General features: G+C 43.7%; 1 protein-coding gene and 1 long non-coding RNA gene across 5 annotated transcripts in view; one reads left to right on the forward strand and one right to left on the reverse strand.

Annotated features, from left to right (window-relative positions):
• The window catches only part of ZNF385B (zinc finger protein 385B), an 893,240-nt gene that overhangs the window by 561,173 nt on the left and 307,347 nt on the right, over positions 1-24,720 (forward strand). The window contains exon 1 of one of the 3 annotated variants that reach the window (XM_063933340.1): positions 6,106-6,199. The exons of the other annotated variants lie outside the window; for them this stretch is intronic. Within the exon in view, the coding sequence (XP_063789410.1) occupies positions 6,142-6,199 (58 nt within the window). The 5' untranslated portion in view covers positions 6,106-6,141. Of the gene's footprint in view, positions 1-6,105; positions 6,200-24,720 lie in introns of those variants that run through there. 3 annotated transcript variants of the gene reach the window in all.
• Positions 1,436-9,344, reverse strand: LOC134944625 (uncharacterized). Of its 2 annotated transcripts, none has more exons than XR_010181915.1 (3): positions 9,057-9,344; positions 3,998-5,017; positions 1,436-2,023 (listed from the first exon to the last, which is right to left on the reverse strand). It is a non-coding gene; the product is annotated as an uncharacterized LOC134944625 (long non-coding RNA). The 2 variants fall into 2 exon arrangements; XR_010181914.1 differs by having other exon boundaries at positions 4,927-5,017; positions 9,057-9,343.

The raw sequence follows: 24,720 nt of genomic DNA on the forward strand, positions 1-24,720 counted from the left end.
AAAGGGGCGTGGGCACAGGTAAAGGGGGCGTGGCCACACCCCCTTTACCTATACTTTTAATGGAAGTTTGTAGAGCCAAAAATCGGTACAGAACATAACATTTTTTTTACTGTACCTGCCAAAAAGGTACAGTTGGAAGGTATGGGAAATACCGGCAGATCCTGATGGTCAGAATGCTGTCAATGACATCTTGACGGCTAACCTTAACCCTAGTACTTACCGTCGGGATCCGTCTCGATCCTGACCGTCAGCATTCTGACTGTCACTCATGGTGATCTATTCTTCCCGGAGTCACTGGGACTTCCCGCAGAACTTTGGAAAAGTAACCAGGAAGCTCTAGTATAGTGCATCTAATGAATGTGTTCTAGATGTGATTCTACATCTTCAGGTGACGAAGGGCGTGCGGTCCTTTATCTACAACCAGGGCTGTAGCAGGGTGATATTCTGCTCCGTGTCTGTCCGTGTCGGTACATACGATGTTATGATGTTATGGGGCGGGCTACAGGGACCGGGAAGGTGCTGAGCACTTGGAATGTCCTAAGGATGCTTCAGGCAGCTCTCCAGGTTGCAGGGTGACATTCCCTGTAATCCAAATGCTGGTGTCACAAGGGAGTAACAGAGCAACCCTCTTGGCTCTGTGCCCTGGACAGTGGCACCACTTTCCCACCCCTAGTCACAACCCTACCTACAACCAACACCATGACATTGGGACTTGGACTGTTTTTTTTGTTTTGTTTTTTATAGTTTGTTGCCAGATGACTATAATTATGTTCTACTTGTTATACAGTGCCACCAAGTATCCGTACCACAATACAATACAGTAGAATTTAACAAACAATGCAATATATAAAGAGAGAATATATATAAAGTGACACTATGGGGACAAAAGTCAGACACTGAGATAATAATACAACAAAATGAGGCCCAGCAATTAGAGGAAGCATTTAGTAATAGTGCAGTAACAGAGGTTTGCTGTAGAAAAAACTGGATAGTTTACTTTGGGGAGAGACAGTTAAGTATGAGCTGTCTTGCACATGACTTGTACTGCGACTAGGGGGGTAATTCTGACCCATTCGCTCGCTGCTTTTTAATGCAACAGAGCGAACGGGTCCCTACTGCACATGCGCTGGCGCCGTAGTGCGCCGGCGCATGGCAGAAGGCTACAGCAGGGATGCGATCACCTCTGCCTGATTGGCAGAGGCGATCGCTGGGCAGAGGGGGCGGAATGGCGGCGTTTGCCCGCCGTTTCGTGGGTGCGGTCCGGCCAACGCAGGCGTGGCCGCACCGAACGGGGGGCGGGCTGCAGCGGCTGCATGACGTCAGACGCTGCCGCTGCGGGCCAGGGAGCGATGAATAGCTCCCGGTCAGCACGCTAAAGCTGCGCTGGCCGGGAGCTACTATTGAAGTGCAAAGGCATCGCCGCTGTGCGATGCCTTTGCACTTCTGCGGGGCGGTAGCCGGACTGACATGCGGGGCGGACTAGCCCTGTGCTGGTCGTCACCCCCACATGTTAGGGAAGATGATCGTAGCTGTTCTAAATTTTAAAACTTGGAGAGAGATAAAGAGGAGATAGATAAACTACCAGCCAATCAACTCCTAATTGTAATTTTTCAAACACAGCCTGTAACATTACAGTGACTGGCTGGTACTTTATCTCTCTCTCTCCAAGTTTTTATAAATCATCCCCCAATTCAGTTATTATTCATGCAATGAGCCTTGTGCCTCAAATATGGTTTAACATCCCTCATTTTTACTTGATCTAAAATATAACAATTCCATGTAAAGGTTGAACCTTTTTAATCCTGTACGTTACAATCCTCAAAGATCTTTCATCCTGGTTTTATCCAGATAGAACACATTTGACTGTGTTTTGCTTGAAGCTGTAATCCCCAAAAAATCCCCTTGGTTCAGCGTGTATTGCTCCTATTTTGATGGCTTAAATGTTTTTAGTCCGCAAGAAATGAGAATTGTTTTTTTGTACCCCGACTGGAACATTATCGCAACCATCGCTACAAATAAACTCCTGTAAACCAAAAAAGAAAATGTAATTTCACATAATGAAATCCCAGCATTAGGGGATTAAAGAGGTTCGGCGTGTGAAATATATTAGCCATCAGCATGCAAATGACAAACAGATATATATTTAAATGACTTTGTATGGTTTATAAATGTAATCCTTGAAATGAGCTACATTGTATATATTTATATTCAGTGTATGTTAGTGACACCGAAAGTGTAAACAGGAAATGTAATGCTACAATGGAAAACAAATTATGTTTTGTAATGTACACTAATAGCGATGTATTGTAAAAGTAAAATAATCTATGATTCCCAGACTTATGAAAGTTGTGAAATTCTGATGTGCTTTTGGGAGATTTATAATAACCTCTGAAGAGTGGATGTGTTGCCCATAGCGTTTTATAGAATGTACTAGATACATTTTAGCTAGAATACAAATAGCTGCCAAGGACAACACCTCACGTGCCATCTTTACAAGGTTTACGGCCGAATTCAATTAGCCGTGAAAAAAACGTTTTCACGTAAAAACCACAAATTTACTGCAAATTGTGATAAGCGCTTATTCAACTGTCTGTGAAAACAAGCTTGCAATAATTTTACCGCAAATTGAAAAGTTGGGAAAAATCCCTAGTTTAAGTTTAAAATGTTGGGATTTGGTTCAGAACCCCTGGGACATCCCCCCCCCCCCTCCCGAATTACTAATTAGGCACTTAGAAGTTTTTATTTATTTTTGATCAACCAATAATGACATGTTATTTTTGGGGTGAAAAACTGCAAAATGATGGAAATTTTGGTGCAAGGTATGGGTCAGGTATACCTGTATTGGGGTTCTTTATCAGTGGGACAAGTCTTTTTATGCTTGCAGATGGGAGTAATCTTTTATTTATTTATTTTTTATTTCAAAGTGGCGTAAAATGACCCAAATACAGTATATACTTATACACATTTTTATGTACCCCAATTTAATTTTAACACTTATTTTGCTGAAAAACACTTTCTATTATTTTTTCACTTTTTGAAAAAAATATGCATATAGCAGCCATTTGACCCAATTAAAGTACCCAAAATACTTTTATTACAACCAATAATTATGCAATGCTACAGGCAGATTTTACCATTTTTCACTGCCAGCAACAGTTTTCACTGTAATCCCATTATTGCAAATTTACAATTGAATAGGTGATTCGCAGGAAAAGACCATTCTCGCAACAAAAAAGCTGCAAAAAAGGGCGTTGGGTATGGTATGCCAGCGGCCGGGATCCTGGATGTCAGCATACCGACGCCGAGATCCCGGCTGCCAGAATGCTGGCAGGGAGGCGATCACAACGAAGCCCCTTGCCGGCTCCCTGCGCTTGCCACAGGTCCTATTCCCACTCTATGGTTGTCGTGGACACCCACGAGCGGGAATAGCCTCTGTTAGCCGGGATTCCGTCTGTCGACATTGTCAGTGGTCGGGATTACGGCGTCGGAATCCTGCCCGCTAGGATCCCGAATGCCGGCAATGTAAACACATCCCTGCCAGGGATGGCCCGATAATCTACTCTGAGAGCTGAAAAGCTTTCGTGATCTACCAAGGTGGTATTGCGTGCTTGAAAAATGTGGTGTGGACTTAATGATTGGGGCGTGGGTACTGTCTAACGAAGTAACACATTAGCCTCCACATGTAAAACCATACATATGGGCCCCCACAAAAAAAACTCACATTGCCCCCCACAGGAAAAACACTCACAAATGCACATTGTTACAGACACACACACACACACACACACACACACACACACACACACACACACACACACATTGTTCCCCAGAGGAAAAACACAAGTATATTGTCCCCCTGGGGAATAACTAACAAACAAAACAATAAAACACTGCCCCCCCCCCCCCCCCCCCCCCTCAGGAAAAAAACCATTGCTCCCCATGGAAACAAACATAAAACATACATTAAATTACCCCAGCCCCACACATAAAGACTGACCTGATATGCCAGAGAGAGGAGCTCCCATTCTCTCCCTGCTCTCAGCCATGGCAGTCCAGCAGCCGCAGCCTCAGTGACTTCAGAGCTGCTGTTGCCGACATGCCCACTAGTCTTCATTGGTCCAGGATCCAGTGGTGAATTTCCCATTAGGCACTGATTGCGTGTGCCTAGGGGCGGCACTTGGATACTTGTATTGGTAACGTCAAAAAGTATAGGTAACTGCAAAGTAACTGCAGACCGTCCATCGCGATAGACTGGTCGAGTGTCTGTGGTCGACTAGTCGATCGCGTTCAACGTTTGGCCACCTCTGCCATAAGCTAGGTCATGATGTCATGTGGCTGGGGGCAGGAGTTGCCAGCTTGGGTCCTGCTATGGCTCTGAATTATATGTCAGAGCATGCACCATGCTTTATACGAGCAGGGATCAACCATTTGGTTTTTTTGCCGTGGCCTAGAAGGCACTGACCTGCATCTCAACGGCTAAAAGAAAATCATTGCTCTTCTGAGACTCCATGTAGAGAACCTCTGCTCCATACATTCTGCTACCCAGCATATAAATAGGTAGACTTCAGATTTTCATGTCACGCTGGCAGTATCAAACAGACTTCGTTTTCATTCTCAGCATTAGTGCTGTAGTGATCATTACGCTTAATAAGACCAGTTCACTCCTACGCTGACCTTTTGTTTGAATAAAATAAATTGTGGCTACCGCCAGTTCCAGCCCACATCCAAGAAGTAATAGGTCATGCTGTTAATATTTTTTCCATACCAGAATGCATGTTTGTGTGAGAGACATGGAGTGAGCAGGTTAACTAGTGAAAGTGATTGCTTCATTTATATATTCATTTATATATAAGCAAATGGGTAAGCAACAGGTGCTGCACCTGGGAAGTTACACCTGGCTTTTTATAGTAGTGGCTTTATACAAACCTCTGCCACTGTATATTGGTTTTATATTCCATAGTGACATAAACCAACCGATGCAGACATATTTAAATAACTCTTCTTACACCAGTTTAACCTGGAAAACAGAAATCAAAACATTACTTGAATGAATGAAAATATTTTTTCATAATCATAAGTTCAATGGAGCAGATGCTATCCAGTTACTAATACTGCAAAATATTGATACTTCTCCATATCTCCCAGCAATCCCAGTTTTGGTGGGACTGTCCCTCTTTTCGGACAGTGTCCTGCAATGTAGTGGGGTGGGGTGGGGGGTTGACCCCTTCGACTCTCACGAGCATGCACGCGGCATCTATTTACAAGAGAGACAAATTGGAAGCATGCTCAGCAGCTCACGGACGGTGTAATGGTTATCATTACTGCCTCACAGCACTGAGGTCATGGGTTCAATTCCCACCACAGCCATAACTGTGTGGAGTTTGTATATTCTCCCTGTACTTGCGTGGGTTTCCTCTGGGTACTCCGGTTTCCTCCCACAATCCAAAAATATACTGGTAAGTTAATTGTCTCCCAACAAAATTAAACCTAGGGTGTGTGTGTGTGTACATGTGGTAGGGAATATAGGGTGTAAGCTCCACTTGGGCAGGGGCTGATGTCAATGGCCAAATATTCTCTGTAAAGCCCTGTGGAATATATGTGTTATATAAATAACTGGTGATAAATATTAGTAGCGCTGAAAAGCATATTATAAACAATACGGTGTATGTGATGCTGTGGAATGTGATGTTTTGGATATTTTGTTATAAAGCTTACTGATAACGTTTATCCTTTTGAAAAACGAGTTAATGTTTAATCTGCTTTGACCTTTTCTCTGACAAACACAAAGGGCGAAGTATAAGGACACAGCTGCTTGTTTGACGATAAATAATGTAAAAACAGTGCTGCAACATTCCTTATAAGTGTATGTAGGGCTAGGTGGCATCGGCTAGTGTAATTAACAAGTCATGGATACTATTCTACAAATGGAAAAAATATTACATAGCATAACTACCTGAATGGGATGTTTTGTGTAAGTTATAAGTTGTGGCACAGGATACAATAGTTGTGTGATCACAGGATACAATGGTTGTATGATAGATGAGAGAAAGGGAGGGCTTGTTTCCGGAACCTGCCTTTCAGTATTTCTACCTGCCCTCTTCAGTTTATCACAGCATTGACTGAGAGCTGCTGCAGATTCTCATGAAACAGGATATTTCCGTACTGGGTTTAATTTCATTGACAACATCTGGTTACTCAGGTACACATTAAATAATGACTTGTATTGCACATTTTACAATCATGTAAACTCTGTGTGTTGGGTGACTACAGTCAAGCAACAGCGCAGTGTAACACGTGACTGAGCGTGTGTTCTCAAATAGGGGAAAACAGTAATATATGTTATATACATAGAAAGAAAATATGGGTTTAGCATAAAATTATGAATTGCTACTAGGATGAATATTTAGGAATATAGCGCATGCTTTTTTGATATCACAAAATGCTGATAAGATTTTATTTTATTTAAATATTATTTATTAGCAGTTATTTAAAATATTTGACATTCATGCTTAATTTTTGTTAGGAGCCAATTCACAGCCAGATTAAGGTGGGGGCGCAGGGCATACTGTACCCCGGGCCCCCCTTTATTAGGGATTCCCCCAGCTAGAGCACACTGACATCGCTAGCTTTCCCTCTTAAGCAGCAGCAGAACCAGACTGCCAGAATGTGTATAAGCAGTACAGAGGCTGCTGCTATTCTTGCGTGTGACAAGATAAATTATAGATTTTATTTTTCTATGTGTATTTGAAGGTTGTTTAAATTGTCTTTGTTCCACTATAAGAAAATGTGATGAAATATGGCTTAAAATTATGTGGTGCTATAAACAGTACCCAGGCATTATTAAACTATTAGTTTCAATCTTATATACACCATTGGGTTCAATTTAATATACCCAATCCATACATCCCAACATGACCCATACCAGGAGGGATAAAATGCTTCCTACCTGGACTTTCTCAAGTTATGATTGCATCACCTCTGTTGAGACACCTTTCTTATCAATTAAATAGTTCATCACAGGTGACATATATTTTGAGGGAAGTCCCTACTGGAATGGGTCATGTTGGGAGGTATGCACAACCTAATATACCCCCCCCCCCCCCCACACACACACACACACACACACACACACACACCTCCACCAGGACCCCCCTGTTTTAAGTGCCCCGTGCACCCCCAATGATTTCTGGCCCTGAGTCAATTAACCTACCAGATTGTGGGAGGAAACCCACACCAGCACAGGGAGAATATACAAACTCCACACAGTTAGGACCATGGTGGGAATCAAACCCATGATCTCAGTTCTGTGAGGCAGTAATGCTAACCATTACACCATCCGTGCTGCCCCTAATTTAAATCTTAAGTATGTTTTTGTAAAGTAAAGCATTTTGTGTATCTCTATTTAATAATCTTTATTTAAACTGTTCCTTCATATTACATAGTGCTTTAAATTGTATATGTAATTCGTTTCTGCCACATTGGCTTTTACAGTCTATAGGTCCAATTCAGATGTGGTTGGAGTGTGCATCGCTGTTACTTCCAACGGAGCAGCTGCGATGCACAGATATGTTAATGCAGCAGGAGGCACCTGATATAAGTGGATGCCTCCTGCTTGCATTTGTGATCCAGTGCTGCGTACTATGATGCAGCAGCCATAGGGTAACTCTGCGACACCATTGGCTGGCTGAGTGACCCATGAGGTCATGCAAGCCAGCCACCGAAGCTCCATCCAAGAAGATGACAGAGATCCTGGCCTCGGTACTCCCACAACACGTTGGCGACAAGCCTCCATTTTGGGAAAACGTCTGCAGTCGCTGCCCCCTCCCCCCCCACCCACCCACCCACACACACACACACACGCCACCCCCAGTTGGCTGCAAATTGTCAATCTATTGACATCCGTAGCAATTGTGCATCTGATGACCCAAGACCCGTACTATACATGAACAGTATAGGTCCATCACATGTGCAAAGTACTGAACATTGGTACTTTGCGACCAATGCGCTGATTGCACTGGGGCCTGAATCAGGCCCTTTATTCCCTACCATATGAGCAGGCTCTAGCATACCTCCCAACATTTGAGCACTACAAACCGGGATTCCTGTGAGATGAAGCTGCGCGCTACCATAAAAGGTTGGTTTTTTTCACCCGCAGATGGCTTCGGGTGTGGTCTTGGGCAGGAGGGCAAGGCCTAGTTGCACGTGGAACACTGCAGCCCACAAGTGGGACAGTGTCTGAAAAACGGGACTGTTCCTCTGGCATCAGGATGGTTAGGAGGGAAACTCTAGAGTTAATTTTGTTAGAAGCATGTCTCCATCACTGTGAGGCAGCAATACTAACCACTATGCTTGAGTGCTACCACTGCCACCATGCCGTTGTTATTATTATTATTACTATTATAGTTTTGATGTTGAACAGTTGTAGTGAAACGTGATCTGTTTATTTCTATAATATCACATTTGTTGCCGCTAGAAGCTTGCAATGATATTGGGTTATCAGCAGATATGGAAATAGTTTCATGTAAATGTGGTAACTTCACACACAGGCACATATTTATTAATTATTGGGTTCTAGCTCTTATTGCGGCAATAAAAAATTAAAGATCACACAAATTTACAGTATTAAAAACACATGTAGGGAAAGGGTCTCCGATAGGTTACAAATACCCCCGATAGTTTCCACAGTCCCTATACTTTAGTACAGAGGTTCCCAAACACAGTCCTCAAGGCATCCTAACAGTCCAGGTTTTAAGAATATCCCTGACTGAGCACAGAAGGTTAAATCAAATTGATTGAGGTACTAATTACAGTAAGTTCCTGTGCCCAAACTTGGTTATCCTTAATACCTGGGCCATTAGGGTGCCTTGAGGATAACGGTTAGGAACCTCTGCTTTAGTATATAATTCAACAATTTCTTTTGTAACCTGTGAGTCTTACTGTACGCCACAGTGTACAGCACCCCAAATGTGTTCACAGGTGGCCATTTATACGGCAGCTTGTGCAGCAGAGGAATTTTTGTAGATCCTCATCACCACTCTCCATCACTGTGTACTCACTGCAACAGCTCTCTGCTCTGTCTCCAGCACCGTCTTCTCCGTTGGACTTCCCTGTGTGCTGGTGCAGAGCTGTTGGGCACCCACAGTAGTCTACATTGCAGCCCCTGCTCTGCAACAAGCTCTCCATTATATGGCTGGATTTTTGTAATTACCACCGGATCTGGGGTTGGGTCCTTAGTGACTGGCAACTCAATCACCTCTGCCAGTGTAACTGGCCGCGCATGCTCGTGATGTTAATGAAGCATGCAGGGCTGCGAATAGCATCGGAAGATCAAGCAGCAGGTGGAAAGTTTCACATTCCGAAAAGCTGACACTGCTGAAAGAGCAGCTCATACTCCCGAAAAGCTGCCTACGCTGAAAGAGTAGCTGACACTTCCAAAAAGCTGACTACACTGAAAGATTAGCTCACACTTCTGAAAAGTTGGCTACGCTGAAAGTGCAGCTCACTCCCAAAAAGTTGACTCTGCTGAAAGAGTAGCTCATACTCCCAAACAGCTGACTCCACTGAAAGAGCAGCTCATACTCTCTAACAGCTGACTCTGCTGATCAGAGGCGGAACTTGCGCCAGTGCAAGCGGTGCAGTGCACTGGGGCCCAGCGCTGTGAAGGGGCCCATAGCCGGCAGCAGTATAATGAGTCAGACTGACTCATTACACGCAGCCACCGCTGAGCTGCTGCTGCGGGTCCTAACTGAGGAAGCCTGTACGCGGTCCCCAGCACCAGTGATGTGAGAAGGGTGATCACATCACCCTTCATCTCGGCTGCAGCTCTCAGCTTCCTGGACTGAGTCACTGCATACTGGACAGGGGGGGAGAGGGAGGGAGGGGGAGGGAGAGGGGAGTCACGGCAGCAGTGTGTCTATACAGAAGAGTGAGGACTGAGGAGACGTCACGTCAGTGCACTCAGCCCCTGCACAGTGAGGAGCCTTGCCGGAGCCAGAGCTAGCCTAGGAGGTGGAAAGTGTGCAACTTGTGGAAAATGAAAACATATGTAAAGTAAAGAGTTTGTGTTTTGCTGGCAATGTGTGTGTTTAGCTATGGGTGTGTGTGTGTGTGTGTGTTTCAGTGTATACTCTATATGTATTTTTCTATGTCTGTTTTGCTGTGTGCGTGTGTGTTTCTGTATATACTGTATATGTATTTTGCTATGTCTGTGTAGCTGTGTGTGTGTGTGTGTGTGTGTGTGTGTGTGTGTTTAGCTATGGGTGTGTGTGTGTGTGTCTGTATATACTGTATGTGTATTTTGCTATGTCTGTTTAGCTGTGTGTGTGTGTGTGTGTGTGTGTGTGTGTGTGTGTGTGTTAGCTATGGGTGTGTGTGTTTCTGTGTATATACTGTATATGTATTTTGCTATGTGTGTTTAGCTGCATTTATGTGTTGTGTGTGTGTGTGTGTGTGTGTGTGTGTGTGTGTGTGTGTGTGTGTTTTCTGTGGATGTGTCTGTGTATATGTGTCTTGCTTTGCGTATGTTTTACTATGTGTGTGTGTGTGTGTGTGTGTGTGTGTGTGTGTGTGTTTTCTGTGGATGTGTCTGTGTATATGTGTCTTGCTTTGCGTATGTTTTACTATGTGTGTGTGTGTGTGTGTGTGTGTGTGTGTGTGTGTGTGTGTATATCCATATCTATAGATGTAGCCACACTCATACAACCCGCGATGAGTTCGCATTACGGCATGGATGGCGCGACTAGTGTGCCCATGTCTATGAAGCGCGTGTGTGTGTACGCATGCAAGCCATAGATTTCTATGGAGTGAACGGAGGCAGCGACTAGCCACAGCACGGCATTCACTGCAGCTTGCTGTGATGCGTACGCCAGTTCCAACACATCGCGGCAACGATAAGGCTGTCTTCATCTGTATCTGTCTCACATTCCTGGTTGTAAATGTTGACATGTGCGTCGCTCTACTGTGTGGGTACCATGTATAAGGCTCTCTACTGTGTGGCGTACCATGTATAAGGCTCTCTACTGTGTGGCGTACCGTGTATAAGCCTCTCTACTGTGTGGCGTACCATGTATAAGGATCTCTACTGTGTGGCGTGCCGTGTATAAGCCTCTCTACTGTGTGGCGCAACATGTATAAGCCTCTACTGTGTGGCGTACCGTGTATAAGCTTCTCTACTGTGTGGCGCAACGTGTATAAGCCTCTCTACTGTGTGGCGTAACGTGTATAAGCCTCTCTACTGTGTGGCGTAATGTGTATAAGCCTCTCTACTGTGTGGCGTAACGTGTATAAGCTTCTCTATTATGTGGGGTATTCAATTTCGGCTAGCCGAAAAAACTGTATAATTTGACCATGGGTATTTAACTGCGAGCGTTTTCGCCCATTTTTGAATCCCTTTTCGCCCATGACGTTTCACTTTTTTTGTCGAATTGGCATGGGAGAAAACAAACCCAAAAAACGGGCGAAAATGCCTGCAAATTCGTCAAAACACATGGCTCACCAGGAAATTCACAGATCCACGTGGTTTTCGTTAGTGCTGGATTTTATGACCAGTTGAAAAATCCTGCACATGCATTGAATAGAATGTCATTCGCCCTAAAAATGACCAATAATTGACGATTTTTAGACTGGATGAAAAATCCGGCAATAATTGAATACCCCCCTATGTCTTGTAACATGTATAAGCTTCTCTACTGTGTGGCGCACCCTGTATAAGGATCTCTACTGTGTGGCGCACCCTGTGTAAGGCTCTCTACTGTGTGGCGAACCCTGTATAAGGCTCTCTACTGTGTGACGTACCGTGTATAAGCTTCTCTACTGTGTGGCGCAACGTGTATAAGGCGCTCTACTGTGTGGTGCAACGTGTATAAGGTGCTCTACTGTGTGGCGCAACGTGTATAAGGCTCTCTTCTGTGTGGTGTACTGTGTATAAGCTTCTCTACTGTGTGGCGTACTGTGTATAAGGCTCTCTACTGTGAATTGGGAGTACTACTGTGTGGCGACACCGCTTGTTAGTGAGATAAAACAACGTATTTTGGGCGACGCCATTTCCCTGTTTTTAATATGGGAGGGGGCCCAATGCATATTGTTGCACCTGGGCCCACCATTCTCTAGTTCCGCTACTGCTGCTGATAGATCAGCTCATACTCCCGAAAACCTAACTGTGCTGAAAGAGCCACTCATACTCCCGAAAAGCTGACTGTGCTGAAAGAGCCGCTCATACTCCCGAAAAGCTGACTGCACTGATAGAGCAGCTCATACTCCCGAAAAGCTGACTGCACTGATAGAGCAGCTCATACTCCCGAAAAGCTGACTGCACTGATAGAGCAGCTCATACTCCCGAAAAGCTATTCAGAAGTGATAATATAATGAGGCAGGATAAAAAAGTTAATTGAACTTGCTGTGAGTTCAGTACTTAATTGTTCCTGATCACATATTTTTCATGACGAGCAGGCACCTTCATCTTAGTGTTAAATTGCTTAAATCTGTGCATCCCGTCAACTGGCATTTCAATCCCAACCCGTTACCTTTGGGCCCCAATACGTTGCTATATTTTTGTACTAAAATCAGGATTCTGTATTTGTGTACCCTTAAATGAAAGTAATATATGGTGTTACACTTTAGTGTGCAGCTTTGAGAGTACATTTGATGTTTTTTTATATATATTCACAAACTTATTTTAACATTGTTGGCTGTAATATCCTTCTGTTCGTGACATAGAAAGTAAGGGACCCATCAGGCTGACTGAACGTATAGCACACGTATAGTACCTAATGATGACAGCATTTAATGCTCCTAGCCTGGTAACATATTAGTCAGGAAGTGCTGTTGCAAGGTAGGCTGTCAGAGTACAGGATCTGGCTTGCAGCTTTCATTCCCGCTAGGCAAGTAGAGATCATTACAGAGGTGTGATACATCTCATTTCATGTGTGGCGACAGCCTGTTGAATGCCGTCTGACCAGTCCTGTACTGAGGCACCCGATGGTGATTAGAAATGATCTGATAAAATATTGTTGCATTATATTAGATGTCAGTTTAATGAAACAGTCCTTGTATTTCACTGGTAAAAAAGACTGCTTTATATACTAATAGGTGAAAATACATGTTTCACCCAGGAACATAAAAACACCTATACAGTATATGGTTGTTTAATCTCTAAATTGTATATATATTTATTTGTTTATTTATATATATATATATATCTAATTCCATTCAACCACCCTTCTCCTTCCTACATCTCCAGCCTCATTCCTACTTACACTTCCTCCGTCCAACTGCTCTCTGCCTCCCTGACCATCTCCACTCTAACCTTCAGTATATTACCAATGTTGCCCCAACTCCTGGAATGCCATCCTATGCCCACTCAGGGGGAAATTTACTAAGAATCAATTTTGGCCAATTTAACAAATCGCCCCTTATCACCCCTAATCGAGGGAACAAAAAGCGCACATTTACTAACAAGCGTTTTCACTTGCATCTTTGTCTTCCGGTGGTGTATTGTGTTGCATTGTAGTGTGTGTGTATAGGCATGATTTTGTTGTTTTCACACCAAATATCGATTTGATTAAATGTCTGCTATGTTCATTCACTTTGCATTTTGTTAATTGATAAAGCATTCTTACTTTGCAGTATTTTGTCCACTCCTACCTAAGACTTGTGTTCAGTACTGTATATTGGGGGTCATTCCGAGTTGATCGCTTGCTAGCAACTTTTTGCAGTGCAGCGATCAGACAGTCTCCGCCTATGGGGGAGTGTATTTTCGCTTTGCAAGTGTGCGAACGATTTTGCAGCTGACGGCTCTGAGTAGCTCTGGACTTACTCAGCCGCTGCGATCACTTCAGTCTTTTTGGTCCCAGAATTGACGTCAGACACCCACCCTGCAAACTCTTGGACATGCCTGTGTTTTTGCAAACACTCCCAGAAAATGGTCGGTTGACACCCACAAACGCCCTCTTTCTGTCTTGCGATCGGCTGTGCAAATGGATTCTTCGTTAAATCCATCGCCCAGCAACGATCCTCTTTGTACCTGTACGATGTGCCTCTTTGCCGAGATTTAACCTGATCGCAGCGCTGCAAAAAGTTGCTAGCGAGCGATCAAATCGGAATGACCCCTATTGTATACTCTGCCCAACACTCCACAGAGACAGCACTGACTAAGGTAGTGAATGATCTGGTCACTGCTAAATCTAAAGGTCAGATTACCACTTATTCTCCTTGATCTCTCTGCTGCATGTGACACTGCTGACCACTCTCTTCTCATACAAACTTCAATCCCTAGGTCTTCAGGGCACAGCCCTTTTTTGGTTTTCAATCTACCTATCTAATCGCTCTTTCAGTGTTCATTTCTCTGAATCCACCTCCTCTTTGCTACGTCTATCAGTTGGAGTACCACAAGGCTCATTCTTAGGTCCTCTGCTTTTCTCTATCTATACCACAGCTCTTGGCAAACTAATCAGCTCTTTCAGATTTCAGTATCATCTGTACATAGACTCAAATCTACCTATCCTCCCCAGATTTGTCACCATCTGTATTGGGCTGTGTCACTGAATGCCTCTTTGCCATTTCATCTTGGATGTCATCTCGCCACCTCAAACTTAATATTTCCAACACAGAATTAATTATTTCCACTGGCTAATTATAGTTACAGTACCAACCTGATATCTCTATCAATGTTGATAACTCAACAATCAACCCGACCCCCAAGCTTGCTGCTTTGGTATCATTCTTGACTCTGCACTGTCCTTTGTTCCCCACATTCAATCTGTCTCAAAATAAGGTTACATACATCTAAGAATCATATCCAAAATACCAGATGTTACACAAGACACTGCAAAAACTCTAATCCATGATCATCATTATCTCCCTTACTGATTATTGCAATAGTCTCCTTACAGGTCTTCCAAAAAATAGGCTCTCACCACTACAATCCATTTTGAGTGCAAATCCATATGTGTAAAGGGACAGCGAATGCTGAAGATGCAAAAAGGGGTGTGGTCTCACAACGAAGAGGAGTGGTCACACAATATCCCCCAATTCAATTTCCACCACACAGTAGCACAATCTTATTCACATTACACCGCACATATGAGGTCATTCAGATCTGATTGCTCGGCTGCGTTTTTTCCTGTCCTGCTTTCAGATAGTCGCCGCCTACATTGCGAGTGTATTTTCGCTGTGCAAGTGTGCGATGCTATGTGTATGCCGAGCTGCTAAAATCTGTGTGCAGTCTCTGCGCAGCCCAGGACTTACTCTTCCAGTGCGATAGAATCAGGCTGATTGGGGCCGGAGCTGACGTCAGACACCCTCCCTGAAAACGCTTGGGCACACCTGCGTTTTCCCGAACACTCCCAGTAAACGGTCAGTTGCCACCCACAAACGGATTCCTCCTGTCAATCACCTTGCGAGCGCCCGTGCGAACAGATTTTTCGCACCATCCCATCGCTGATCGGCTATCCCCGTTGTTGTTGTCCAACACGTGTGCGCATTGCGGTGCATACGCATGCGCTGTTATGACCAGATCGCCTGCTGTGCAAAAATGCATGAATGACCCCTATAGTGCCCCTGATTCATATTGCACCACATAGTAGTGTACCTTTTTCACGTTATAACACACAGCAGTGCCCCTAAATCATGTTACAACACACAGTAGTGGCCCTTATTCACATTATGTCACACCGTAGTGCCCCTTAGTCATGTTAAGCTGCACAGTAGTGCCTCTTATACACGTTATACTATACAGTAGTGCCTCTTATACACAATGCCTACAGTAGTGTCCCTTATGCACATAATGTCACCAATAGTAGTGCCTCTTACACATAATGCCTACATTAGTAGAGCCACACATAATGTCCACAGTAGTAGTGCCCCTTTCATATAACGCCCACAGGAGTAGTGTCACACATAATTCCCACCATAGTAGTGCACCTTACACATAATGCCCACATTAGTAGTGCCACACATAATGCCCAAAGAAGTAGTGGTCCTCACACATATGTCCACAGGAGGGGAGAAAGGGTGGAGTATGTGCTACTTACACTAGAGATCAGCTTGAAGCTGACGGCGCCGTTGCCTGTCATAGAGCTTGACAGTTGCAGCAGGGAGGAGAGAGGAGGGAGCCGGAGGGACTTGACACTGAGAACCATGCTTCCCGCTACTGCTGCCTGTCATACAGCGCAACAGGCGCATCGGCAGCTAGCTGCAACAGCTGGGTAGCAGAGTGGGGAGAGCACCGCTACAGCCCAGCGCCTCCCTGCACTGCGTACCCTTGCTGAGCGGGTTGCGCCACATCTGCATTTGGCCTTACTGATAATAGATTAATAGCTACAACACACATTAACAGCAGCTACTACTTTTCTGTACACTATTAGTGGGAACAAAACTACAGTGCCAATTAATTAGAAATAGAAATTGCAGAACCAATTATAATTTAAACAATGAAAAGCTAATTTTCTCAGTAGTTATTTTAAAGAAAAAGGTTATAATCCTAAAGAACTAGATACCGTGAAAAATGAGGTTGATTCTATGGATCATAGATTATGATAGCAGACACAGTGATGAGATTAAACAGATGAGTACGTTTTCATTTAGTTTTATTTCAGAATATTAGACTAATAGAATAAATTATTCAGAAAAAAAATGGAAAGTTTTAATAAAGTATTTTATTCTCTGGTCTATTGTTAAGTCTCCAGTCTGTTAAACCCCTAATTTTATATAGTAAGACAGCCACCATGAAAGATAACTAGTGCCCTCAATAAAAATTGTGTGCTGAAATATTGACAGATAAATGGTATAGGGGGTAAGTCAGACCTGATCGCTAGAGTGCGGTGTTTTGCAGCCCTGTGATCAGGTAGTGGCCGCCTACAGGGGAGAGGGAAATGTTCTGTGCAGGTATGTGATCGTATTTGTAGCAGAGCTGCACAAACATCAGTTTGTGCAGTCTCTGCTCAGCCCAGACTTACTCTACCGCTGCGATGGATTGCTGGTGACCGGGGCCGGAGATGACATCAGACACTCTCCCTCCAAACGCCTGAGTCCGCCTGCGTTTATCGGGACGGTCCTTTAAAATGGTCAATTGCCACCCACAAATGACCTCTTCCTGTCAATCACCTTGCGATCACCCATGCATTTGCTTTTTTCGCACCATCCCGTCGCTATGCACCGATGCCCAGAGCAGTCTTCCACCGCATTGCGGTGCATACACTTGGGCAGTTCATTACCCCCATAGATCTACAACTTGCAACATATACAAGTTCCAATATTATGTCTGAATTTGAATCATGCAGTACAGGGGGAAACATGTTAATTTAGAAAATAATGACATGCTCATCCGTCTTTGTGGTTTATTTATTAATATGTCCCTGCAGCAAAAAATATATCCATTATATTACTAAGATGTTTCAACAGTCTACGAAAACCAAAGACATTAAAAGTAATACAGACAACCATGAATTTTAGAGACACTTCAGAGAATCAATCACTAAACAGCTGTCTTTAATCTTCAGTGTTTTAGGTCAAATTAGGGTTTAGGCCCAAATGTATTACGCCTTAACAAGTGATAAAGTGGAGAGTGATAAAGAGTGCTAAAGTACCAGCCAATCAGCTTCCTGTCATGTTACAGGATGTATTTAAAAAATGACAGTTAGAAAGCTGATTGGCTGGTACTTACAGGATGTGTGGAAAAATGACCGGAGGCTGATTGGCTGGTCCTTTATCACTCTCCACTTTATCACTTGTTACGGCTTAATACATTTACTGTAGGCCTGAGTTATGGTCCTAGATCTTCTCCTCTCCATAGAGGTGAAATCAATTGGATCTTCTTCTTCTTCTTCCCCCTCTTCTTCTTCTTCCCCCTCTTCTTCTTCTTCCCCCTCTTCTTCTTCTTCTTCTTCCCCCTCTTCTTCTTCTTCCCCCTCTTCTTCTTCTTCCCCGTCTTCTTCTTCTTCTTCTTCTTCCCCCTCTTCTTCTTCTTCCCCCTCTTCTTCTTCTTCTTCTTCTTCCCCCTCTTCTTCTTCTTCTTCCCCCTCTTCTTCTTCTTCTTCCCCCTCTTCTTCTTCTTCTTCTTCTTCTTCTTCCCCCTCTTCTTCTTCCCCCTCTTCTTCTTCTTCTTCTTCTCCCTCTTCTTCTTCTTCCCCCTCTTCTTCTTCCCCCTCTTCTTCTTCCCCCTCTTCTTCTTCTTCTTCCCCCTCTTCTTCTTCTTCTTCCCCCCAATGTAGAAATTAGATGGTGTGTTTAAGACCATACTTATATTACCAAAGGGGCCTATTATAAAAACATACAGATGGAGCCCAGTAAGTTAATTCTTATTGTCACATGTTGTAGCAATGAGAAACTATTTCAGGGCGGTATTTAAAAAAAAGAAAGAAAGGAAAAGTCAGACGGGGACAGTGACTCCAATAGAAGCCTGTCCAAGCGAAAAGGTCTACACCAAAGTTACAGCAATCTTTAGAACTATAATGCGAGCTAGAACACTGCCCATGCGCAGAATAAAATTGTGATAACAAGGTGACTGCCAGGTAGGGACCAGAACGTCCTTCTGTAGCAATCCTCTCCCCACAGATAAACATCGGCTATCAGGGGGGCCAAGCTATGCTTTTCGGGTGATGGTAAATTAGACCAGTCTGTAGTTAACATTGAGAATAAAAGGGACTCTGATCTGTAGCGTTCGTATGTCCAATTTAAGCATTGTATTAGGAATTTTCTAAATGTTAGTGACACTTTGACCATGCTAAAGCAGATGTTTCTGCATAGATTTAGCTTTAATGAATAAACACCTACTGTAATTCTGTAGTAAAAGTTCTCATCGAAACGCCTTGCCAAGGAAACACACCCAGCTAATTTATCATTATTTGGAGAGCAGCTGAGTGTAAATGCTTTGTATGCTGTTTTATTCTACCTTTATTGTTACTGTATTTGTATTATTCTGCTGCATTAAACATCACTCTTGGAAATGTTTTGTCATTTTGATAAGTGCTCTCCATTTTTAAATCTGTGATTTTAGTTTTTCTAGCAGGGTTAGGAAAATGAAGGTAAATATCCGGCTGGTTTGTTCTTAACACAACATTTTGGGGGGTATTCAATGCTTGTCGTATCCTTTCCGACGGAAAGGATCCGACAATGCAGTATTCAATGTTCACGACAATGCCAATCCGGCTTTTTTAAAAGTCGGATTGACATTGTCGGAAACAGGGACAAAACCTGTCGGATTTGGCCGCGTTTCCGACAAAAGCACGTGGATCTGCGGCTATTCCGCCGATCCATGTTTTCCGACGAGTCAGTACTCCCAACTTGTCGGAAAAAGAGAGAGAGGATTGAATAGGTCGGAACCCCTTCCGACCTAAAAAAGTCGTAAACTGCCGTCTTTCCGACAAGGCGGCAGTTTCTGACTGCAACTGAATACACCCCAATGTATTCCTCATAAATGTCAGGATGTATTTCTGGCCATAGTTGTTCTTCTGTTTACAGTTGAGAATGTAAGGACCAGCTCAGAAGGTGCAGGACACATGAGCCGCTGTATCTTACTTTACATAGAGCACTTACCAAATGGCCTCACATGTCATGTCAGTGCTGCTGTTATAGTGGAAGGATGAAGACATGCATGTATTATTGAACAGGTCACTATGCAATACATTAACACTGCTGTAATCCTCCCATGTAATTAAAGTGCCTTGCACGCTCCTCGTGGTGTCAGTTGCTCATTAAAATACAGTAATGGGTGAGAACATACAAATCATAGGACAGCTGACATCAGCTACTTAATGCTGATGCTAAGGATTGTTTTATTAACAGAAGAAATTATAATAGCCTTTCCAATAAATGCAATACACAATGGAAGTTATACCAGAGGTGTTCCTTAGGACAGAATCACCACTGAGAGTGCTCAATAATACATTTTTGAACAATAGTTTTAATAATAATAATAATAATAAATGGAATACTACGCACGCTACTGTAAAGTATATAGGGGAAGATGTATTAAACCTGGAGAAGTGATAAAGAAGTGATAAGTGGAAGGTGATAAGGCACCAGCCAATCATAACGTGTTTGAAAAATGACAGTAAGGAGCCGATTTGCTTGTGCCAATCACTTCCACTTATCACTTCTTTATCACTTCTCCAGGCTTAATACATCTGCCCCATAGTTCTGTGACCATACATAAAAGTACTAAAATACATGTAATAGAAGTTCATGGTGACTTATGATATTTGGTATCCGGGCTATAGGTCGACAGTCATTAGGGCAACATGGTCAAAAGGCCAACACGGTCAATTGGTCAACATATAAAAGGTCGACAGTGCTTATGGTCGACATGTACAAAAGGGCGACAGGTTCAAATGGTCGACACACATATGGCCGTCTCAGGTTTTTTTGGGGGGTTAGCGTCTTAATCAACTTTTTCATACTTTACCATCTACGTGGACTACGTTTGGGAAGCATAGCAAGCAAAGCGAGTAATGCATGGGAATGCGGTACACTAATTGGGGTTCCACGTGCTTTGACGTAGAAAACGACACAATTTGTTCTTAAAAAATTGTTGTGTCTATCTTTTTTGTGTCTACCTTTGTTATGCCGACCTTTCATATGTCAACCTTTTCACCCTTTTCACCCTGTCGACCTTTCCCACTGTGTGCATTTTGTCATGTCGACCTTCTTTTGATATGTTGACCTAATGGATGTATTAGTAGTCGACCTAATGACTGTAGACCTTTTTCATGTAGATTTGATGATCCACACCCTTGATATTTGTAATATTTTACAGAAGAAGTATTACATTTCCAATGAATAGTTGCATGATGATATCAAAACTCGCTGATGACATCACAACATACCATTTTTACAGATATTATTTGCAGGAATTTGTACATTAGCATAACCTGTGTATTGTAACCAGTGCCTGTTCTAGACCTTGTGGCGCCCAGGGCGAAAGTTTCCATTGGCGCCCCACCCCTCCAATAGGCAAAACAGGGTTAGTGCGCGCCTTGGGCGCACACAAAAAATAGGGGTGTGGCTTAATAGGTCATATGGAAGGGGCGTGGCCACAGTTGTGCCCCCTGTAGATGTGCCCCATGTAGTTTTGCCCCCAGTAGCTGTGCTCTCAGTAGTTGTGCCCCCGGTAGTTGTGCCCCCAGTAGTTGTGCCCTCAGTAGCTGTGCCCCCAGTAGCTGTGCCCTCAGTAGCTGTGCCCCCTGTAGTTGTGCCCTCTGTAGCTGTGCCTCTAGTAGCGGAGCTTAAAAAAAACCCAAAACACCACCAGCCATGCTCCTGCTTCCTGACTGCTGCTGCTGTCCTCTGTTTCGGCCGCCGCTCCTCGGATTTATGGGAGAGACGTCATGAGGTCTCTTCCATAGCGCCGCACACTGCACAGACACTAGAGGTCAATTATGACCTCTAGCATCTGCGGCCGCTCCCACAATGCCGTACGGTGCACGATGACGTCAGGAGCACCGCACGGCACCAGTAGCGGCTCATGAAATGGCAGCGGCGGCAGCGCCCTCAGAACAGCGGCGCCCCAGGCACAAAGCCTTCTTGTCTATGGCAAGAGCCGCTACCGATTGTAACATTATAATAACCTAATAACAAACTTGCCCTATTCCACTAGCTACATTATGTAAGTTGTTCCATGCTTGTTTGCGTGAGTTGACTAATGTCTGGGAGACCCTTGTTTTGGTGAAGCTCTAGGAAAATAAGCCCATTCTTTTGCATTTGGCTCACCTGACGTTAGCTGGTTTTAATGAAGTGCTGTATATTGCTGCGCGAAGTTCCGGCATTTCACAGCACGGGTGGGGCCATAATTATGCATAATGTGTCACCACCCCCACAACACTTTCCCCAATAAGTCGCCAGGCATGGTTACTGTATATAGGTGGTCATTCCGAGTTGTTCGCTCGCTGCTACTTTTAGCAGAATTGCTAATAGGCTAAAATCCGGCAGTTCTGCGCATGCGTATGCACAGCAGGGCGCACGCGCTAAGCAATTTTACACAAAACTATGCTATTTTACTCATGGGCGAACAAAGCTTTTCAGTTGCTCTGTTGATCGGAGAATGATTGACAGGAAGTGGGTGTTTCTGGGCGGAAACTGGCCGTTTTCAGGGAGTGTGCTAAAAAACGCAGGCGTGCCAGGTAAAAACGCAGGAGTGGCTGGAGAAACGGGGGAGTGGATGGCCGGACGCTGGGCATGTTTGTGACGTCAAACCAGGAACTAAACGGACTGAGCTGATCGCAATCTAGGAGGAGGTCTGGAGCTACTCAGAAACTACTAGGAAATACTTAATAGCAGAATTGCTAATCTTTTGTTAGCAATTCTGCTATGCTAAGATACACTCCCAGAGGGTGGCGGCTTTGTGTTTGCATTTCTGCTAAAAGTAGCTAGCGAGCGAACAACTCGGAATGAGGGCCATAGGGGGTAATTCCAAGTTGATCGCAGCAGGAATTTAGTTAGCAATTGGGCAAAACCATGTGCACTGCAGGGGAGGCAGATATAACATGTGCAGAGAGAGTTAGATTTGGGTGGGGTGTGTTCAATCTGCAATCTAATTTGCAGTGTAAAAATAAAGCAGTCAGTATTTACCCTGCACAGAAATAAAATAACCCACCCAAATCTAACTCTCTCTGCACATGTTATATCTGCCTCCCCTGCAGTGCACATGGTTTTGCCCAATTGCTAACTAAATTCCTGCTGCGATCAACTTGGAATTACCCCCATAATGTCATTGTTGAAATGTGCTAACCTTCACTAAAACCATTGCAGCCAATCAGCAATTAGGCCATACTTGCCAACTGATCTGGAATCTCAGGGAGGCACCTGAATTTTTTGGGAGTTCCACAGACATTCAGAAGAGTGTGTGTGTGGGAAGGGGGAGGGAGGGAGGGGGTGTTAACTGTTATGATGATGTCATTCTCTGCAACAAGCATCATCATTCTGTATCTCCTCCCCCTGTACGTGATGCCACAATTTGTGGAACTGCACTGCTGGGTGTGGGGCTAGATCATGCGATTTGTCGTCCCCACTTCCTCATAGTAGTAACTCCCCTTTGGAAGGTCTAATGTAGTGGAATTGTAAAATACTGGCAAGAATGCATTAGCTTTCATCTGTCATGTACAGGTTAACAATCAAAATAAATATCAAAAACGGGATATTTGTACTTATATCTTCTACAGAATGTTCAGTTACCCTTTAGGGAATGATACACAAATATGCTGTGTATATTTGCTAATCAGAATGTTTTTTCAACATTAATGCATGAGACAGCCTCCAACCTTGAGCTAGACAGTTTTTCTCCTCATTAATAAATAGGACAGAGTTTGACAATGTCGAAGATAAATGAGGAACAGTGTGACAAAGAGAGAATCTGCAGAATGATTTACGGCGTGTTTCTGTTCTTCCAACAGCACAAAGAAAACAAACAGCTGAGTCGTTCTCCATAAATTTCATGCCACAATATAAAAGGGCAATATTTTCAAAGAGAGCTGCATATAATAACGGAATGAGTTTACCCTAGATTGATATATATTGACTTATTTGGAAGTCATATGCAAGCAACAGTCTATCTCTGCAGAAGTTCACATTTATTGTTGTTTGGGAGTTTTTGTTCCGTGTGTGAAATTCTCACCAAATATTAATGTCTGTGTATTCCACAGCACTTGTCTAACGTTGAGTGGGGTTCAGTATGTGTGAACGGTGAACGGGATGCCAGCAGTCACAACACCGACGCCGGCTTCCCGATTTGAGTGGCCATAGGCAGGGCCGGCGACAGGGGGGGTCAAAGGGGACACCTGTACCAGGCCCCAAGGATCAGAGGGGCCCCAACTATATGCCACTTAGTGTCCAGGAGGGAATCATCATGGAGTTATTGTGGAGAGACAGACCATGGTGTGTGTGGGGGAGGAAGGAGAGATATACATATTTATATCTCTGTATACTGTAGATAAATAAAAATAGATATATTTATTTGATAACAGTTTATTATATAGCGCAGCAAATTCCGTTGCTCTGAGGGGGCCCCAGAGATATCACTGTACCGGGCCCCAAGATGTCTGTTGCCGGCCCTGGCCATAGGTCCAGGTACTGAGGTGGACTGCTCAAATTCAGGCAGGTGTGGCAACACCCCCTAAAATGTTAAGATCCACATAGGGGGCACCTGCAGCTGCACAGGGGGGCCAGCTGCTAATGTCCCCATCAAACAAGCTAGGGCCCCTCCAACAAGCCTGGGCCCAAGTAATTAGTACCTGCCTTCCTCTTGGTGCCACCTGCTGGGTAAATGAAGTGGTAGTGACCCATGTTCAAGGGGTGTGGCCAACCAGCACAGAGTTTGTGCCAACCATTTAGAGCGGACATAGCCTGCAGACAGCACGAGTACAGCAGTCGTCCGGGCCCCTTTATAGAGCGTAATCCTGTCCATATATACCACTTTAATGAACTCTACATATGATAGGAAAGAGCCGTATACACCGGCCAATGTCTAAAACTCAATAAGAACTGTATTATGTGTAAATGCTAATTACAGGCCATTGTGAAAAAAAAGTTCAATTATGTTAGTTATTACCAGTGTGATGACTTAAGTGTTGTTTTTGTTTGTTTTTTACAATTACATTCTATGGAAAATGCTGTGCTATAAATATTATTTTCACACAAGAAAATATTAAATCTGTTAACCCAATTTTTTTTTTTTTTTAAATCATAAAATTTTTATTAGGAGAGATGAACATCGTTAACAACACGTGGTAACAT

The sequence above is a fragment of the Pseudophryne corroboree genome, chromosome 7, assembly GCF_028390025.1.
Source record: "Pseudophryne corroboree isolate aPseCor3 chromosome 7, aPseCor3.hap2, whole genome shotgun sequence".
NCBI lineage: Eukaryota > Metazoa > Chordata > Amphibia > Anura > Myobatrachidae > Pseudophryne > Pseudophryne corroboree.